We start from the raw sequence: 19,136 nt of genomic DNA on the forward strand, positions 1-19,136 counted from the left end.
AGCGACTTGCTGTGGCAGACCCCTCCCGTCGACAGAAACCTGCCCGACTTAGGACTCAACGGCAGTAAACCTTGTAGACATTGGAATGTTTATGTTCGGCCCAAAATGGCTCTGGTTTTTTTTACACAGCTGTAAAGTGTATTTAACTCCCAAATATAAAACACTTCTCGACTACTGTTTCATAGCTTCGTAAAACCACGCCGCCTTGCGTAGGCGCCCTCTGTGGCCATGCGCTATCTCTCCGCGCAGACCCGCTTCCTGAGATTGTTGCTCCCGCGGAAGAGAGCTCGGCCCCGCGTAAACTGCCTTTTTCTTTTACAAGCAGCCGTCAGAAGAAAAGCCCCAAAGACAATATGCAGCCTCCGCAATTATATTTTTAACCCAAGATTACAGATCTGATTAGCAAGGAAGCGAAATCGCTTTAATTATGAATGTTTTTCATTGTGGCCATGAGTGTAAGTCAGTAACAGATGTTCGTTTTCCCCAGCTCAACTGTTTTTAATTCTTTCTTGAACACGGAGAACGAAACCTTTAAACATTTGCCAGGGTTCAATTAACATCGCCGGCTGAAGGTGGAAAATACCCTACTTTGTTTTTTTCTCAGCCGAGTACCTGCTCGGCCGCCTGTGCCACAGAGCGCGGGGAAGGGTTCCAGCTGGCACTGCTTTTATTACCACAAAGTTAATTTGCAGAATCAGCCTTCGGCGGGAGGGGTCTGTTCGACGGTTAAGATATTTATTTGTTTACTTTCTTTCGTTATAAATAAAATTGCACTGTAAAACCTTGCCGCTTAATTGCAGGAAACCCGGTGCGTTTCTGCGGCTGTTGTTCCGCACGTGGTTAACAGCGTGTGCTGCGTTTACACGGCGCTGCAGAAGTCACGTGTGGGAGCAGGTTCGTGGCCAAGGCTGTGTGACTCGGTTTATCATGTTTTTCCTGTGCTCTGTGCAACAGGCGGCTGTTCATTATTGAAAGGCCTGTATTTCTGTGGGGAGTGGAGGGGGTTGTGTTTATGTAAGAATGCAAAATGACTTCCAGAGGCTAGGGGCACTCAGTGGCTATAAAGCCTCAACAGCAGTGTATGCAGTGACATTAGGAAGACTTGCGTTTAGCACCTTGGAAGTGCTGCACCTTAGCACCTTAGCACCCCAGCTGCATTTTCTAACGTGAGTCCTGCTGACAGAGCACACGTGACAGGCCTGTGTCTGCATGACAGGGTCACGCCTGACCGTCAGCAGAGGGACCACCCCTTGTTCATCTCCCCCTTCTGTCCCAGAGCCCACCCCCAGAGGTCAGGGCCATCATTTCATCCTCATTTGGGGTTTGGCTTCCTGAACTTCCACTTTTAGGAAAATGTAGTCATGTAAAATATTTCTCATAGGTGCCAAAACTGGAAACATTACACCTCTGACGTTACTCGAAACTGCCGGTTGCAAATGCCAACTGTGCAAGTCGCTGGCGCCGATGACATTGCTTGCCCATTCTGGAGGTGTTCTCGTGTCTCCCCAAAGTTTTGCTGAAGATTGTTCATTTATCCTCATTTAGGCAATTGGAGAAATACTTTCGAAATACTTCCTTTGTAGTCTGTGCTTCATAGATTGCCCCATTCGGAAGTCTGGGGATGACATACAACTTACGGGAACTTGCAAAGGGTGGTTTGTTTGTCTTTGGATAAAAAGGAATATTCTTATAGAGCAAAACAAATGCAAGGGAAAAATAGTTTAGGAGACCACAGTGGAAAAATGGAGGTTAGCTGAGGGTTGTAATGATGGCATTGCAAACGTCACAACCCTTTGGCTCAGGGGATGGACTTTGTTTCTTCAAGGTCGACCTTTATGCCTCTGGGGCAGGACGGATTAGAAAAGCAGACCGTTTGGATGCAGTGATGGCCACCAATCAAACTCCAAACCGAGGGAGAGGAGGAGGATGGGCAGTGAAGTCATTCACTGAAAAGGACTGAAAAGTCTCACCTCCATTTCCCCCAGGACCCACCTCTGCCTGGACGTTAGAAGGGAAGTTGAAGAGTAGTGTTGACCTCTCTTATTCCTTACACGCTCATGAGGCTGCCTCTCCATGTACAGGTCGTGCCTGGGGGACACACAGACCTAGTCAGAGCAACACGGGAAGCATGGCCAGCTCCCTGTACTTCTTCAACAGAACTGCTCTTCCACCTCCCACTCCTTAAAGGCCCCTAGTCCGGAGAGGACCCGGCGGTGGGGCACATGGTGTGTTCAAAGAGCCAGCGGTGTGTGACATGGGAGGTCTCTGGCAGCCGGCTTGCAAATGCCAGGTTTCCCTTTTATCTGACCCAGGAAGCCCCTGGCAGGGCACTGTGGCAAAGGAGGGGGAGCCGGAACCTGGGTGCTGGACTTCCAGCCCTGCCTGGACCTTTGCTGAGTGAGTGACGAGGGACAGGTCACCTCCCCAGGTGCTGGTCTTCCCCTCTGTACGAGGGGAGGTGGCCACAGAAGACTGAGGTCCTTCCAGCTTTGAACGTTTATTATGACCCAACGATGACTTTGTAGCGAGATCAGGCTCGGGCATTCTTAAATCAGTTCAGAAGTATGACCTGAGGCACACTCAGGACTTACGGGGGCAGACAAGAAAAGTGTGAAACAGAGTCCGGGCTGTCTGGGAACTGAGAGGAGACGTGAAGACAGACGGGAGGGCAGGTGGAGGACAGCGCGAAGGTGGAAGAGGGATGTGATTGGGACAGAGTAGTGAAAACCTCCGGAAGGCCCCAGCCAAGAAGGTGGCAGGGGGAGCTTTTTAAATGAATTTAGAGAGCTGGGACCAGGTAGTGGAGGGTCTCAGAAATGAGACAGAGAAATCCAAAATGAAATCCTTTCTTTACTTGGCTCAGAAAGTCGGATCTTAAAAGAAACACAATTTCATAACTCTAAAAGGAAAAAAAATGGCCACCAGGAGGTGGTGGGGTTGTTTTGCTGTTTTTTATGGACAAAGCCTACTTCCTACCAGCATCTTTCTGGCCTGTCGTCTCCTGGATAAGATTCTGGAAAACATCTCCTCAGGGGGATGGAAAAAGTGGGGAGAGGGGAGAAGCCCAGCTGACGCTGTGATGCCAGCATCTTGGGGCTGGCACCGTCAAGACACAGCTGTCCAAGTCTGCAAAAGCTCTGGCGGGGCCTCGTTTATTATAGTAAAACTTCCCATGCAGCCCTAGCTGGTGTAGCTGAGTGGATTGAGCTTGGGCCTGCGAACCAGGCAATCATGGTTTGATTCCCAGTCAAGGCACATGCCTGGGTTGCAGGCCAGTTCCCAGCAGGGGCCAGTTCCCAGCAGGGGATGCACAAGAAGCAACCATACATTGATGTTTCTCTTCCTCTCTCCTTCCCTTCCCCTCTAAAGATAAAGAAATAAAATTTAAAAAAAACTTCCCATGCAGACTGGCCACGGGCAGTTCAGGCTGAACAGAATTTAAGCACCTGATGATTTGGGAGTTGACCTGTGAAGAGATCCTCCATCCCATTTCCTTTGGGCAGAGTGACGCATCTTGGGTTATTTCTGTTGCAGCTTATCTGGGGACTGATAGCCCACGACTGGTCTTGTTTTCAGCTTTCAGTAGGTTTCTAATAATAAACCCTTAGTCTTGTTAGGAAACCCTGGGAAAACCTCTTGTTTATCGCCATTCGGCATTTATAGGGCATCGGTCTGTTAGACATGATATACTGTAAACAGTCTGAGAAGAGACAGCCTGCAAGCGCAGGATTTCCAGGCTAACAATGCACGGGTCCGGAGCGACCCTGCAGTTGACCGAAGAGGGAACGTGGGTGGCGGAAAGGGAAGAGCGTGCCCACCTCTATTCCGAGCAAGGAGGAAAGACATCACGAGGTTGGTGCCTATGACCGTCAGCCCAGGGTCTGTGCTGAGCCTGCTCTCTGCTGGGCACCGTGAGAACCTCTCCCGGAATGGCCCAGTCCTTACTGGCTCCCAGGGACATACTATGGCAGTCCCCATTTTCCAGGGGGGGAACCAGGCTTGAAGGTGGGTCTCCTAGGACCCCACAGACCAGATCTGAGTTTCGGCAGTCTCACCTCGGGGCCTCCTCTCGTCACTAGGCATGGCGGGAGTTGATACTGCTGAGTTGCAGCAGTGGGGAAAGCTCCAGGCCAATTTGGAAATCAGCTGTGCCCATCTTAAAGAAGAATCCAGTCTTCGGAGGAAGTGCTGTCATGTCCTTGTCACAGAACACACGCCAGGACAGGCTAGAGCAGGGTAGCCAGCTGGCCAGGCCAGAGCACACCACTCCACATTCCTCTCCAGGGAGGAAGGTGAGACCCCAGGGCGACGGAGAACAGCACATGGGGGTGTGAGCCCGGCGGCAGAGTTACAGCCTCCTCCAGCTTAGGTGAAAGGTGGGCCAGAGCAAGTCACGAGGGCCGGGGAGAGAGCAGGAGCCAGCTCAGCAAGGGCCATCAGAGCTGTGCCGGGGACAGTAACCCACAGGGGCAGGAGCCAGCATGACCGTGTGCGTGCCCACGAGCAGGCAGCTTAGGCAGCTTCGTTAACCTCCACCACTCTGGGGTCCTGTCGCTGACCATCAGTCTTAAAAAAGCCACTGTGCCACGGCCGTCATCCTGATTGACTCGTGACTTTGGAAAACCACATGTGTCTGCTCAGCCAGTGAAGTTACCCATGCTGATGGTGCTACGTGGCAGGCCCTGGCTAAAGTCCTTGCCTGCACGTGACCTCATTTAATCCTCTGATGTGCGTTCTGTGGCGAAGAGAACTTGCATGAGGTGCCAAGGTCACCGAGCAAGTCACTGATGGAGCCGCTGTTGGGACCCAGGTACCCGGCTAACAGGTACCAGGCTAACTGCATCCTCTGTGGCTGTGGGAGATGTTGCCGAAGAACTGGAACTAGTCGGGGAAGTGTCCTCAGGGTCCCTGGATGGTCACACTAAGGCCTTGCCCCCTAAAACCTGCCCCAGTGACCTGGCAGGGAGCTGCTTGGTAAATCCTTGGGAAGGAAACGAAGCCTGCTCTGCACGGCCACTGATCACTGCAACCGTCGTTCTCAAGCCTGGAGTAGAAGACATGGGGCTCCTTTTCATAACGCGCTTGAAACCATCTCTGGCCAAGAAGTTCTTGCACCTGCAGCTTCTCCCCATCGCTTTGGCCAAGGCTTGTCATATGTGTAACACCCCCTGGATGTGTGGGCCAACGCGGCCCCAACCACTCTGAAGCCGAGCCGGCTCGGCCTGTGCCAGGTGCAAAACTGACGTCACCACCACTTTCAGGAAGCTGCCCGTTAGGAGGCCAAATAGCCTTCTTAAAAATAAGAAGAGCTCTCATAAAACTTGTTTTTTGTGCAGCACAGGCTGTAGTTTCCACATGGGACAAAGTGTCAAAGTAGGCTTTTATGGGAGACCTCGGGGATGTGTGTGAACTTGCAGTGACTTGCAGGGCATCGCTCCCCAGGGGAGCTGTGCCCTCTCCCCTGAGGCACGTTCTCGCGGCCTTCGCTGTGTCTGGGAAGTGGCAATCACGCTGATGCGGTAGAAACCGGCTTTTGCTGCCCGTCCCTAATTACTTCTCATCTTGATTATGGCAACATTTTTCTCAATTGCTGTCATCCTCTGCTTCCCAGCCCTCCTCTTTGAGCTTGTTCTTGGCATGGAAGTCTTCCTCCATCTGTAGGTTTGCACCCTGTAAATATAGCACATTGTATTTCACAGTTGGATGGGAAAGCGCCACACCAGGAACCAGCCCTGGCAAGTTGCCCCAGTGCTGCAGAGAAAAGCTGCACTTGTTTCCAAAAAGACCATCCTCTGTGCCCCGTGTTTCCAGACTTCATGTTATTAAAACAGGGTGTTTCCCCCAGGGAGCTGCCCGGGCTGGACCTCCTGCACTCTGGGAGGGCGGAGGGCCGAGGGCCAGGAGGTGGCGCCAAGGCTCTGTCCTCCCCAGGTCTCAGGATTGCGAATGAGTTCAGGAAAGTGTGTTCAGAAGTATCATCCTAAGTCAACACTTTCCCCCCTCACAGCACTGGAAACCCAGGTCCTCATCCATTGTACTGAAAACAAACTGATCTCAGGCAGTTTGTCCCTGTGTTTTTGGCAGATGGCTCTGACCGGATGACTTCCAGTTTTGTAGATCCCTGGCCATTCTCTTCCAGTCTGGACCATTTCTGATTACTGATTAAAATGTGGCCACCCGGAGTTCATATTGGTACCTGACGACGTGCCAGAAGGGAGTCACTCCGTGCACACCAGACCCTGCCATCTTCACAGCAGCCCTGTGTGGGTGGTCCTGGTGCGACCTCCGGCTAGAGGCGTCGAGAGGTGGAGCAGCCGACTGAGGCCAGCAGGTGTAAGAGCGAAGCTGGAATCCAACCCAGGCAGCCTGCGCCCGCCCGTCCTTCACACCACTGGGCCCACGGGGCCTCTGGCCAGGGTTGGGCTTGGCGTTCCAAGTGGTGCTGACAGGTTCCCACAGAGGGGTGGCGCTCTTGTGCTGTGCATGTCTCGCAGATTGGGACCCCTGTCACTGTCACTGTATTAAGTAATTCCTAAATATTATACAGAAATATGTCAGTTATGCACAAGTACTATGTGATTGTGTCATGGAACACCGTCCTTCCAGGGCACGGGGGCTCTGCCTTGGATGTCCCTCCTTCCACCAACGTTGGTTGAGACCAGCCCAGGCCACCGTGCTGGGGGCCAGATGCCAGGGGAATCAGGAGAGGCAGCCCTGCCTCCCATAGATTTCTGGTCAGCGTCTCCATCCATTCCCACGCCTCTCCCTTTCATAGGTGAGGCTGTCACTCTGCCTCGGTGCCCACCTGACACTTCCCCAGGCAGCTTGCCAACAGCTGCCTTCCTGGTTGGATTGTAGGTTCCTGCTGGCTGACACAGTACTTTCCTGCTTGTCACCAAAACAGCCTTACTCTTCACTCTCAGCCTGTTTTGCATCCTATTTAAAGTCGGTTAAAATTGTTTGATTATGGTTTCCCGTCCTGTCCTTGTAGAAGTTCTATAAACCGAGATGTTGATGGTCCCAAACGGCTTTCAGCTTCCCGACCATGACACACAGTGAGAATCGCATTTTTCGTGGAGGCACACTCCTGGAGTGGAAGTTTCCTGAGCACGCTGCACTCTGATTCCCGCTGGTCCATCCTGCCCTTTCGTTCGTTAGATGCCAGTTGTTCCCCATCAAACAGATGTCGTGACCCACTCACCAGGTCACAGGCGGTCCTTTGAACACACTGTTCCAAGTTGGTCCTACGATTTGCCCATTGCCACAGGAAACCTTCTTGTTACATCCTTATGAATCCTGAGCAGCTCCTGGCGAGTGAAGGGGGAGGAGCCACTTTGCTGTCCCCTGAAGGCAACAGCCGGGAGACTGGGATATGGATGAGAGGGGGAGGCCCAGGCCCAAACCAAGAGACACGTGCAGCACCCAAAAGACACGCTGTCATTCTCACTCATTCTTCCCTGAAAAGTAACCAAGATGTGGGAACAATAAAGGAGACACTCTTTTCCTGTGGTGTTAGGGCCCTTCCTTTCTCCTCTACCCGAGATGGAGAGCAGGAAATGCGGTGCCCAGAGAAGCGCACCCGGCTGGGGCCCGGGGTGAGAGGCCTCCTGCTGAAGATGAGGACCCCTGGCTCAGAGCCAGGAGCAGCTGGTGGGTGTGACTCCGAAGTGAGTAAGTGTGAGAGAAAAGCTTTGAGACTGAGCTTTGAAGTCTCCCGGAGAAAAGAAGAAAAGGCACAACAGGAACAGGTTAATGAGAAAGGGGTCCGTTTTTTCTAGGTATTTGCTTCTTTTCATCTTTCCCTGAGAATGTGCCTATTCAAATCCAGGATTTCTTGCTCTTGCTTTGTGGAATAGTTTTAAAACCTGAATCTCCAGTTTTTAGAAGATGCCGATTTCAACAGCCTTGATCTTGACCTCAGATCAAGTCACCACTCTTGGAGTTAGGGTAACATTCTTCCCACTTTTCTGGTGGAGGATGAAGGAGCTAGGAGGGAAGTCACGGCCTCTTCCATGCACACCTTAGCCCTTAACAGTGACGGCAGTCTCATCACGTGACGGTTGGTGCCTGTCTGGGCAGTGCTGTCCTGGCTGCGGCTGCATCCCTGCTTTTCACAAGCCTGGCCTGTTGCAGGGGAGGGGGCTGGCCTCAGCTCTTATTCAGTGTGCCCCTTGTTCTCCGTGTTCTAGCAGGAAGTGCAGCTGCCTGTAACCAAAATTTCACTGACCTGTGATTTTCATTTCTTTGTCAAAAACCAACCCAGAGCAAGGTGACAGGGAACTGGACGCCCGCATCCCATTTGTCGTTAAGTGGCAGACCCTGAACCTCAGACACTTAGTTGGTTTGTATCTTTCCTGTGCCTTCTCCAGGAGTCTTGTGCCCTCAGGTAACACTATCAGGTGGTTGGAAAGCAGGGGCTGGGGGTCCGGGGCCTGGCACTGCCCTGCCCTTCCTTTGTTCAGTGAATATGCCTTGAGCACCTGCTGGGTGCTGGGTCCCTGTAAGGACACCAGGAGCTCGCTTTCCTGTGGAGAGGGCAGACAATCACAAAAAAACAAGATTCTTTAGAAAGTTTGTGCGGTGAGGAGGCTACCCAGGGGGAGGTGATTGCACCTGGAGAAAGATGGCTCTTTAAATAGGCGGGCGATCAGGGCAGGCTTCCAGGGTGGCAACCCGGATGCTGAGGAGGAGCCAGCGGTGGGAAAGCTGGGGGAGCAGTGTCCAAGGAGAGGGCCATGTGGGAAAAGGCCCTGGGGAGGCGGCAAGGTCAGCAGGTTGCAGACACCCTGTGTCTCATTCAGAGTGTGGAGGGTAGTGAGCAGACAAACGAGCACCGTGAAAGAGAAGGCAGGAAAACTACAGCTAGGGAAGTGCCACACTGCAAAGAAAATCGTTTTAAATGTTGGGCTTGAAGAATATTTTTTATTCTTTTTATCCTTCGGTTAGACATTCAGTATCATACTAGCTTCAGGTGTACGGCATGGTGGTTAGACGCGTATATAACTTACAAAGGGATTCCCTCCCTCCACCCCAGCAAGTCTAGTGCCCACCTGGCACCGTATTTGTACGTGCCTATAAACTTATACACAGTTCTCACAGAATTATTGACCACATTCCCTGTACTGTGCTTTACGTGTCGTGAATGCCATTTCAATTGATTGGTTAATGTTGGTGTTAAATTGGAAACGTCAGTAGTGAACTCACCGTCAGAGAGAGAAGTCCTCACAGCTCTGGTGGCTCAGCAGCAGTGACCTGACACTGGCCGTCACGTGGGACAGTTGGACCCCCCACCCCAGCACTTGGCGTTGGGCTCTCTGCTGCCCCCTGTTGAAAGAGAAGGAGAATGTCTTGGAGCAAGAGAAATCCAAGACGGACCTGGTACTTTTGTGGTTGCCAGAAAGAAGGATGTTTCCAAGCAGCCAGGGAACCTCCAGTTCCAGATGGCAGCGTGAGCACACACATGCCCCGGGAATGACACCTCCACAAAGAGAGAGACACACACGGAGGAGGCAGCGGTGACAAATGGGTGGGAGCTTGGAAGCAAAGGGCCAAGTGGTAGCTGGATGAGTCTGGACAAGTTGGGGCCTGAGAAGACAGGCGTGGGCCCGGAAGCGAGCGGCCCCGGCACCAACGAGCCCAGAGGGCTCCCGACCTGGAGGTGGCTGCACTCCTCCCTGAACACAGGAAAACCGTTGGCTCGTGTCCTTGAGATGGGCGGATTGCGTAGTGTGTGAGTTAGAGCTCATAAAGCTGTTGCATGGTTTTTAAAAAGAAGTGGAGCAGCAGATACCTGTGGATGTGGGGGACAGAGAGCGAAACTGGCCCTGCGTCTCTGGGGTGGGGGCAGCTCTGAGGGTCCGAAGTCACAGTGGTGTGGGCGCCTCCACCGCACCAGAGGGGCTAGAATACACTGGGGCCGTCCTGCGGGAGGCAGCTGTTAACCTCAGAGGCTGTGTCAGGGGTGAGGAAAGAATTAAGACATTTTCACACATTGCTATTTAAAAAAAAAATTAAATTTATTTTAGAGAAGAATAGGGAAGGAGAAAGGGAGGGAAACATCAATGTGTGGTTGCCTCTCACTCACCCCCTCCTGAGGACCTGGCCCACAACCCAGGCACCTGTCCTGATTGGGAATCGAACTGGTGACCTTTGATTTGCAGGCCTGTGCTCAATCCACTAAAGCCACACTAGCTAGAGCAACATTTAAAGACTCAAATTTTACCTGCTGTAACCCAAGCAAGAGGTAAATGAAGAAATGAAGACTATTCACAAAAAGGGGTCACCCCCCACCATGGGGAGAGACAGACAGAATCCTGGGTGGGGTCAAGGGCAGCACCAGGGTGATGGCCGCCCCACAGGCCTGGGAGGGAGACCAGTCAGACTGAAGCAGGAGGATGGCTGGTGGGAGGGTGTCTCAGGAAAGGAGGGCAGGGGGAGAGAGAGAAGTGAGGAGAGACAAAACTGATACCTGATGGGCTTAAACGTACTGAGAGGGGAGCTGGACTCCCCCTGGAGAGTTTGACACGACTACAAGCACGCAGCACAACACGCCCGGCCAGCAGGGCAGCCGGGCTGCTGGGTTGGAAGCCTTGTTCTGCTGCAGGAGAGCTTTGTGACCCTGGACAGTCACCTTGCCTCTCTGAACCTCCGTCTTAGGTAGAATGGAGCTAATGGGACCACCCTCACAGTGTGGTTGTGAGGTTTCAATGCGTGAGTAGATTCACAGCCCACATAGTGAGCCCCGCATCGGGGTCAGCTGCCCCGCCGGTGGTGGGGGAGGTGGTGGTGGTGAGGAGAAAGAGGATGCAGGTGAGGAAGACAACGTGACATAGACTACAGAGATGTGGTCACTAACTCCAGGCACAACAAAAACGTGGACCGAGTTTACCAGCTGGGCCAGCATCGTGATAGTGCACACTGGGAATACTGGGGAAAGCAATATTGTAACAGAGTTTTACTAGGAGGAGGGAAGTGCAGGAAGGGGTTTGTAAGGTGTTGGTTTGTCCAAATAGTTTGTCTGGTTCTTTCCGTACGAGGGCTCTAGTGGCACTTAGCTGTCTTCAACGCCATTTGAAACAGTTTTGTTAAGACTGTGTTGTGACAGCTGTCATATCAGTGTGCATTTAAAAAGAAACAAAGATTGGTGAATTTTTGTGTAGCCATTTTAATATTGAAGATAGAAGAAAACACTACATTTTTGGCATATTATGCTTTATTATTTCAAGAAAGGTAAAAGCACAGCTGAGACATAAAAGATTTGTGCAGTGTATGGAGAAGGTGCTGTGACTGATCAAACGTGTGAAAAGTGGTTTGCGAAGTTTCTTGGTTCTATTGACATATTGGCCAACGAATTCTTTGCTGTGGGGCTGTCTCATGCATTGGGGGATGGTTAGCAGCACCCCTGGCCTCTACCCACTAGGAGCCAATAGCGGCTTCACCAGAATGAAAAATCCAATCCAGTCCATCAGCCTTTGTTTTAAAACAGAGGGATGTCTTCACTTCGTTTGCTTCCCTGCTCCGTCACCTTCCCAGGTGGCACCTCAAGAAGCCACTAGCACAGGCGCCATGCTTTCAGGAGCCCATTTCCATAGACTTTTTGTCTGTTTTTCTTCATTCGGGTCTGCGGGTTTTCTCTTCTGTTGTGGGAAGGCTTTCCCTGGACCCTGCAGATATGAGAGAGGGGGCGGCGTGATGGTGCAGAGCGGGGTTGTCTGTGTTCCGTGCGAACGCCCCACCCCTTTCTCTGCCCACCTCTCCACCTGCAGCAGAGAAAGGGGACCCACCCACAGTCGCCAGCAGCTCTGTTTGATGACAGGGTAGCCTTGGGGCCCAGCAACACAAGCAACTGTGGGTGCCCCATACACTTCTTTGTTTTAAAAAAACAAAAAGTATCCTCAAGGGAAGAGTGGATGAAATAATCTGCTCACGTGACGTTTTGCTTATTTATTTACCAGATACCAGGCATTCTAAGTACTTTCCTTTTTTTAATCCTCACCTGAGGATATGTTTATTTGATTTGAGAGAGAGAGAGAAACATTGATTGGTTGACTCCTGCATGCATCCCCACTGGGAATCAAACCCACAACCTAGGCATGTGCCCTGACTGGGAAGTGAACCTGCAACCTTGTGGTGGCCAGGATGACCCTCCAACTGAGCCACTCAGCCAGGGCCGTGTTCCAGGTACTTTTAAAAACAGAAACTCAGTTGCTCGTCACAAACCTCACAAGGCTATGGTGTTATGAGCCCATTTTACAGGTGAGGAGTCTAAAGCTCAGAGGGGTGATGCCAGGTCCCCAGTGATGATGCCTGGGCCCCCAGCTGGCCCCCACACCTCACTGCACCTGGATCTGCCGGCACTGCGAAGTTCAAAGCCACCACGGCACCTGTCTTGATATGATATCCCTCTTGAATTTTTTCTATTAGAGATTCCCAAACCTTTCAGAATTACCTTTTTTGTTTGATATCACAATAGGCTTTTCTAAAAATATTATTTTACATACCATATGTACATATAATATACAAAACGACCTTACTCTATGCAGCAGGCCCCTCGCACCAGATGTCTGATAGGCATTAATTCTAATTCCTAAATGTAAGGAAGAGATTTGCACCCATTTCACAGAAGAGAAAGTAGAGGCCAAGGGCCATCACTCAGCTAATGAGAGCCACGGCATGAACCCAGGTCTGTGCACTTCTCTTCTTTATTATAGGACACAAGTATAAAGAGGTCTTTCTTGCGCCCCATCCACGGGAGACAGTTTCACAGAGGACCCAAAGGACTGGTGGGGGACCAGTGGCCCACTTAATGAGGACCAGGGCCAGTTGAAGCCTGTTGTCCCAGCCGTGGCTTAGACAGTAAATTTTGTGGGCACCCTGCCTGCCCCCCTTGGGGGTGGATGCCACATGCTTTCCAGGCAACCAAACCCACAGCATCCACCCCTCAGGGTCTGGCCCCTTTGATCCCGTGGAGTTCTGAAGTTTCCTGCTGGGCTTCCTCAAGCCCTCCCTCCATCTGTGCCCCAGCCCCCCCCCACTCCACGTTGTAAACAATGTTGTGTGGTTTGTGGTGTTCAGGTTAACAAATTAGGCCCACGAGATGAATAAATTTGTCATTCAGATCTTCCTCCTGCAGAGCTTTGTGAAGCGCTCACTGATTCCCCCCACGCACTTTAAAGGATGCCAGCATGTGCGTTGGGGTACAGCGCCCTAACCGGTGCCCTAGGACAAGCAGGTTCCGATCTGCGCAGACGCAAAGGTGCGGCGGAGACCCCCCCTTCATCATCTCCCATGAGTGTTTCGCAAGGGATATCACTCCTGGGGGCCAGAGCCAAGCACCACAGGGCTTACCAAAACCCACATTTAACGCTTAAGCCTCGCTTTCACCAACTTGCTTTTTCTGCTCCACTCGAGAGTTTCAAAGCAGAGAATTTGCACTCTGTCGTCTGAGCCATAGATGGTGACGACCGTGCAACTCCAGGAGGCTGAGAGACTGACCCCCTCAGAGAGCTGCTGGTGCTGGGGTCCAGGAGCAGCATGGGACAAAGGGACCTCCCTGAACGACTAATTGAGAGTGCCTAAGCTCTTGAGCCTCATGGGGGGGGGGGGGGCTCAGTTTCCTCCTGTGTGTGACAGTGACAGCCAGGCCCACCCCCCAGGGTCGCTGGAGGATTAAAGGGGTGATGGTCTAAGGTGCCTGAAACCCGAGATGCACTGCAGCAACTTGAGGCCCCTTCCTTCCTTCCTGCATCCTTTTAAGTGTTTAGCCTCAGATGCCGGCGTCCTTGTTCCAGGCTCAGCTGGCTCTTCAAACAATCTTATTAATGCCTATTAAAATGAAACCCAATAAAAGTGCCAGGTTTTGGTGGTGAAATAATTGATGTAGCGGAGGGAGCCCACGGAGCACCCAGGCCGCCCCTGGTGCAGTGCAGCCTCACACCTGGGGGTGGGTTTCACAACTGTGGCTGCTGCCTTCTCAGTCTTCCTAATGCTGTGTCGTAATGCTGTTTATTCCACCGGGCTCGTAAATGTATTAGGACTTGTCAACATATTATTTTACACTGTTTATGATCTGTGGAATTATGTCCTTCAGGGTTGTATTATGCAAAAGCTCAAAATAAATGGCTTTGGGCCTCATTTAAAAAGAGCAAAAGGGGCTGCTGGTTGGAGTGGTTTCCCACCCCGCCCTCCAGAACAGTGAAGTAGACCCTGACCTCAGCCCCACGGAGGAGCCCCCTACCCCATCCTCGCTGTCTGGTGGGGTGGGTTGGCCCTCCCAGCCTCGCAGACAGTGTCGGGCAGTTCCCTGGGGACAGGCTTGGTAGGCAGTTGTTTGGTTCTCCGTGATGTGGACCTGCATTCTGACCCTGACAATTTGCCCTCGGAGCTCTGGGCATTTCTGTCCCCCTATTCCTGAGCTTGTGGTGAACCCTTTTTACAAATTTCCTCATGGTCCTCCCAGCTCAACCTATAAAGGAAAAGATCTCAAATTCATCTCCACTAAAGTATAAAATACCTACTGAGTGTACATTGTAACCCCATCCCAGATTCTTTCAATGGCTCGGCCAACAAAGCATGAAACTAAGGGGCAGAGTGCTGTCCGACCGAATATCAGGTGTCATTTGTGTGCGTATGTATGTGTGTGTGTGCGTGTGTTGGGGCGGGAGGTGTCGTCCTTATGGATTGTTTTTGGTTGTGGCCTCGAAGGCTCCCTGGCTCCTTTGCAGCTGCAGACCCACCTGCCCCAGACCCGAGTTCCAGCTCTTGCTCAGCCAACTCCCAGCCTCGAAGGCGTGACTGCTGGTGTCTTCCCGCCAACACTGGCCTGGGGTCTCCATAGGTGTGCTGCTCTTTGTGCTAGTAATGCCCTCTCCAGGGGCAGCAGGAGCTGCCCGCCCCGTCCCTGGTCCTGCCCTCGGCCCCTCTGGTTGCCTGCAGGCAGGTGACTTCTCCTGATGCCCCGCTGTTCTGTGACCCCGCAGGCAGCGAGTATGACGAGGAGGAGGTGGACTACGAGGAGTCGGACAGTGACGAGTCTTGGACCACAGAGAGCGCCATCAGCTCTGAAGCCATCCTCAGCTCCATGTGCATGAACGGTGGGGAAGAGAAGCCTTTTGCCTGCCCAGTTCCTGGATGTAAAAAGAGATACAAGGTAAAAAAAAAAAAAGCAAACCACCACTCCATGCAGCATGGCCCTCGTGGGAGAGGGCAAGGCCCCTTCAGGCAGCAGCCCCTTCTTCCTCTGGAGAGAGAGACAGCCGGGGGACACGGCCCTCTCCTGTGCTGGCTGGGTTTCCCTTCCGCTCACCTGTGGGGGCCGTAAGTCAAGATGTTTTGGTGGGAGGACTGTACCTCTGATGGGCTTCCAATTCGTGTCATATCAGTCCGGTCACAAAATGTCACCTGTTTATTTGCCAGACCTTCCCCAGTGCAGGGGCTGGCTGCCCGGGTGGCTCACTGAAGGCCATTTCCAAGTCTTCAGGCCTTGGCTTTGAGCCCTTCTGGGAAACCTTGTCGGGTATTGGGCTTCCAGCTGAGAAAGTTCTTGCTCCTTCTCCCCATGAGCAGGAAAGGAGATGAGGAGAAAGGGGGCTTTGATATTTTTCTCATCACACCAGCAGCTTCAGCGTCCTCTCCGAGGGCCTGGCTGCGGTGCCACAGGACACCGGGGCACCACACTTTTCATCGACAAACTCAGTGGGACAAAGCACCGAGGAGCACCCACACCCGTTAACTGTATCCTCAGTGGGCGCTTTGTTAAAAATGTGAACTTCCCCGCGTTGCAGCTCTTTAAAGTCCAGCCAAGACAGAGCATCAAACTCGATGCACCCGGGCACCTGGCACCGTGCCGATTCCCACAGCTCAGCCCGCAACCCAAGTGCCTCCCCCACCGCTCTTCCTTAAGGGCGTTTCTGAGCACCGAAAAGCCTGTTTCAGCACTCGTCGTATCGGTCGTCAGCACAAAAGCACGAAACACAAGGGAGTGGCCCCCGTTGTGTCTACTCTGAAACTGTTAAAACCAGCACTGGGCGACTTCATACGTGCTTTGTTGAAACTGAAATGAAAAGGCACCCCCGGGGGCGGGGGGTCCCAACTGCACGTCCCGATGAGCCCCAGTGGGGCCCTAACCAGGTTCAGGAGGCGGGTCGCGGGAGGACTGGGCGCTGGGGCCCAGGCCTGTTAGACATGCTCCCCGTTCCAGAGGGCAGCTCTGCATTGCAGAAAGAGGGGTTTTTTGTTTGTTTGGTCTTTTATTTGCACACAGAGAAAGTCTGACAGGGAACGCTATCATTATGTGGGGCCTGCTTGCCCAGGGCCTGCTTCTCTCTGTGCTTTTTGGACACAGGTCCCTGGGGCTTTGCCGCCTGGCTATCTCCTGCCCAGTGCAGGAACTGTGTGTCAGGGCGCCCTGCACCTGCCCCCCCCATCCCCTGTGAAAGGACTGGGTGCCCGGCAAGGCCCAGAGTGAGGCCAACGGAAAACATGCTGTGCTCTCGATTGAGGACGAGGCGTGCTCTCCTTCCACCTCCAGCTTCCATCCTTTTCTTACATTCTCTTCCCAGTCGTTTCTATCTTCTTCTCATTATTCTTTTGTTTTTTTCTTGGGTGTCTAGCAGTCTCCTCCAGTAGTTGTCTGGGTCCGGGTCGCTGGGGCTTCTGTCGAGTCTCCATCAATGGCCAGGAGGAAAGAGAGAGAAGCCGGTTGGTCCTGCATCACTGACAGATGGCAGGGCAGCGGCAGGCAGCAGCAGGCAGCAGGCCTGACTCCCAGGAGGGGAGGGGAGTTGCTTTCCTGGGCCAGGATGCACGGTGGTGGTAGTGGCGCTGCTTCTCCGGGCCAAGTGGGACAGCATGGTGCTGGGGCGTCAGGTGCTCTTCTCCCCGTGTCGTGGGCGTGAGCAGGACTGAGAGATGGTGCAGTCTCCAACTTTCCTGACTTAGTGCTGACGGGGGCCACAGGAGGGGACTGGCCCAGTACGCTAACTGCGAGCATTTCTCAGGGCACCGCACAGGTGCCATCTCCGCTGAGACACCCTCACCAGTGCCCAGGCCGACTTCCCACTCAGACCACCACGCTCTCGGACCTCCCTGTGCGCTCTGTCCGCAGGTCCCACGACTCACAGGCCCCTCCTCAGCACCCAGCACAGGTCTCGGGCACAGTGCATGCGCTAAGGATAAAGAGACGGAGAATGCAGGGGAAGAGGCGCCCCGCTGACTGCCGGAACCCCAAACAGCAGCATGCCTTCATTCTTGGGGACCCACCGCCACATTCCCGCCAGGAGCTGTGGTTCTGATCTGCCCTGCTGCCGCCCCCTTTCCCTCTGACTCCAGGCAGTGGAGACGGGGCTCCCTACCCTTGTCTACATAGGCATGAGTTTAAAGGATGGGATGGAGTGCTTTGAGGTTTTTTACTTGGGTGATTTGTATATTAGTGGTTAAGATTAATAGCATTTTGCTACTTTTGAGAAATAGAAAACAGACCAAGCCCCTCCGCCCCCCGGCCCCCACAAAGTTCCCCTGAAATCAGAGCACTGGCCGCAGGGAGAACACGGGCTGCCGAGGCCCCTGCTGTCCAGACACACAGGCCAGTGGGTGTGCTGCCCGGGCTGCCCCAGGGTCCGTGGCCTCCGGGGAAACCAGATTCTGCCAGACTCGCACCTTCCAGGCTGGCGGGGTGGCCTCACTTTAAGTCTAATACTACCACTCGACCCTCAGCTTGTTTTCCACGTTTCTTCCTCATCAAATCTCTGAGCAACTTCATCCTCTCCTTAATGTAGAAAGAACACCAAGGCCCAAAGGAAACTGAGAGTTGCGGTCTCTCTGTCGAGGGCATGCGGTACATGCTGCAGTCATTCAGGCCGGAGCACCGACAGCAGAGATCACACACAGTCAAGGACACGATTGCCACGCCGGGTGTCCAGACGTTAGGTTTCATGATGCCATTGGAGTGCGATCTTTAGAAGATCCCCTATGTAGCTGTCCAGCGGCTGGCCCAGGTCCTTCATTTGGGCAGCCCTTACCACTGTGGAAGTGGGAGCCTTTGCTCCGCCCACCACCCAGTCCTGGCTGCACCTCACCCCGACCTTCACACGCCAGCCCGTCAGACCACTGCACGCCACAGGCAGCAGCTCTCTGCAGAGCAGGGGTCCCAGTCCTTCCCAACGCCTAGTACGTTTCAAAGACCACCAACTGGTGGAGCTAAGGAACCAGCAGCCAGCACCTCGCTGAGGTGTGCGGGTGGCATTGTGGCGGGAGATGTGGGCTCTGGCACCCTGTGTCCCGGGGTTCCCAGCGCAGCTTTGTGATTCTGGCAACTCACCATCCCCGAGTGTCAGTCTCGTCTGAAACGTGAGGACCGATTCTGAGACCGCAGGCAGCAGGCCCTCGGCACAAGGAGTCTGATGTCAGGTACCTTCCATGCCCTGTTGAAGCTGCGGTCCCTTTCCCCTCTTCAGAGGTCAGAGGATGTAGGCCTGTCACTATCAACTTGCCTGCCACCCTTTGGTAGTTTTTCAAGACCAAACTCACTTTAAGATGTCTGCAATTGGAAACTTGTCTTTTTCAGCTCCTAAAGTTTTAGAAAGTGGGCGTTCCCGTTGCTGTGTATGAAGGAACAGAGGGAAATCCTGAATCTGAGTGGAGCCTGTGTTAACGCTAGTGATCAGGGTGGGCTTTGACCTGGTGACACGCCCAACCGCAGCAACAGAGAAAGAGGTAGAGCAGGCCGTTCTCCCGCCAGCCCTGGAAGTGCCGTGTTTCCAGAAGCGCAACTGTTTCCTGACTTTTCCAGACTAGTACGGCTGATGTGTGGAACTGCCCGTTTTCCTTGCCAGACACACATCACGTCTGTGTTCCAGCCTGGGAGGAAACAGAACCAACCCACTGGAGTCTGGGCCCGTGCTGCTTCCAGCGGGCTCTGGGTCCGGACTGGTGTTGGACCCACTCCCTGTTGGCTTTCATCATTTCCAGTTTCAAAACTGCCCTCATCTAATTATTTGTGAAATCTCAGGCCTGGATGGAGAGTGTTGAAGCTCTGATCCTGTTGAGGTTGCTGTGCCTTTTAGCCTGTTGGTCAAATGTTTATTTTTGATTTCCTGTTTTCTGACAAAGTGTCCGTGGTACTGAGGCACAGAGGTAGT

General features: G+C 53.1%; 1 protein-coding gene across 1 annotated transcript in view; it reads left to right on the plus strand.

The window, feature by feature from the left end:
- Window positions 1-19,136, plus strand: part of JAZF1 (JAZF zinc finger 1) — a 305,194-nt gene that overhangs the window by 282,287 nt on the left and 3,771 nt on the right. Inside the window, exon 4 of the mRNA XM_037041241.1 lies at window positions 14,979-15,148. Within this exon, the coding sequence (XP_036897136.1) occupies window positions 14,979-15,148 (170 nt within the window). The remainder of the gene's footprint in view (window positions 1-14,978; window positions 15,149-19,136) is intronic.

The sequence above is a fragment of the Sturnira hondurensis genome, unplaced genomic scaffold (genome assembly GCF_014824575.4).
Source record: "Sturnira hondurensis isolate 20B ecotype Veracruz unplaced genomic scaffold, ASM1482457v3 Scaffold0002840, whole genome shotgun sequence".
In the NCBI taxonomy this organism is placed as follows: Eukaryota; Metazoa; Chordata; class Mammalia; order Chiroptera; family Phyllostomidae; genus Sturnira; species Sturnira hondurensis.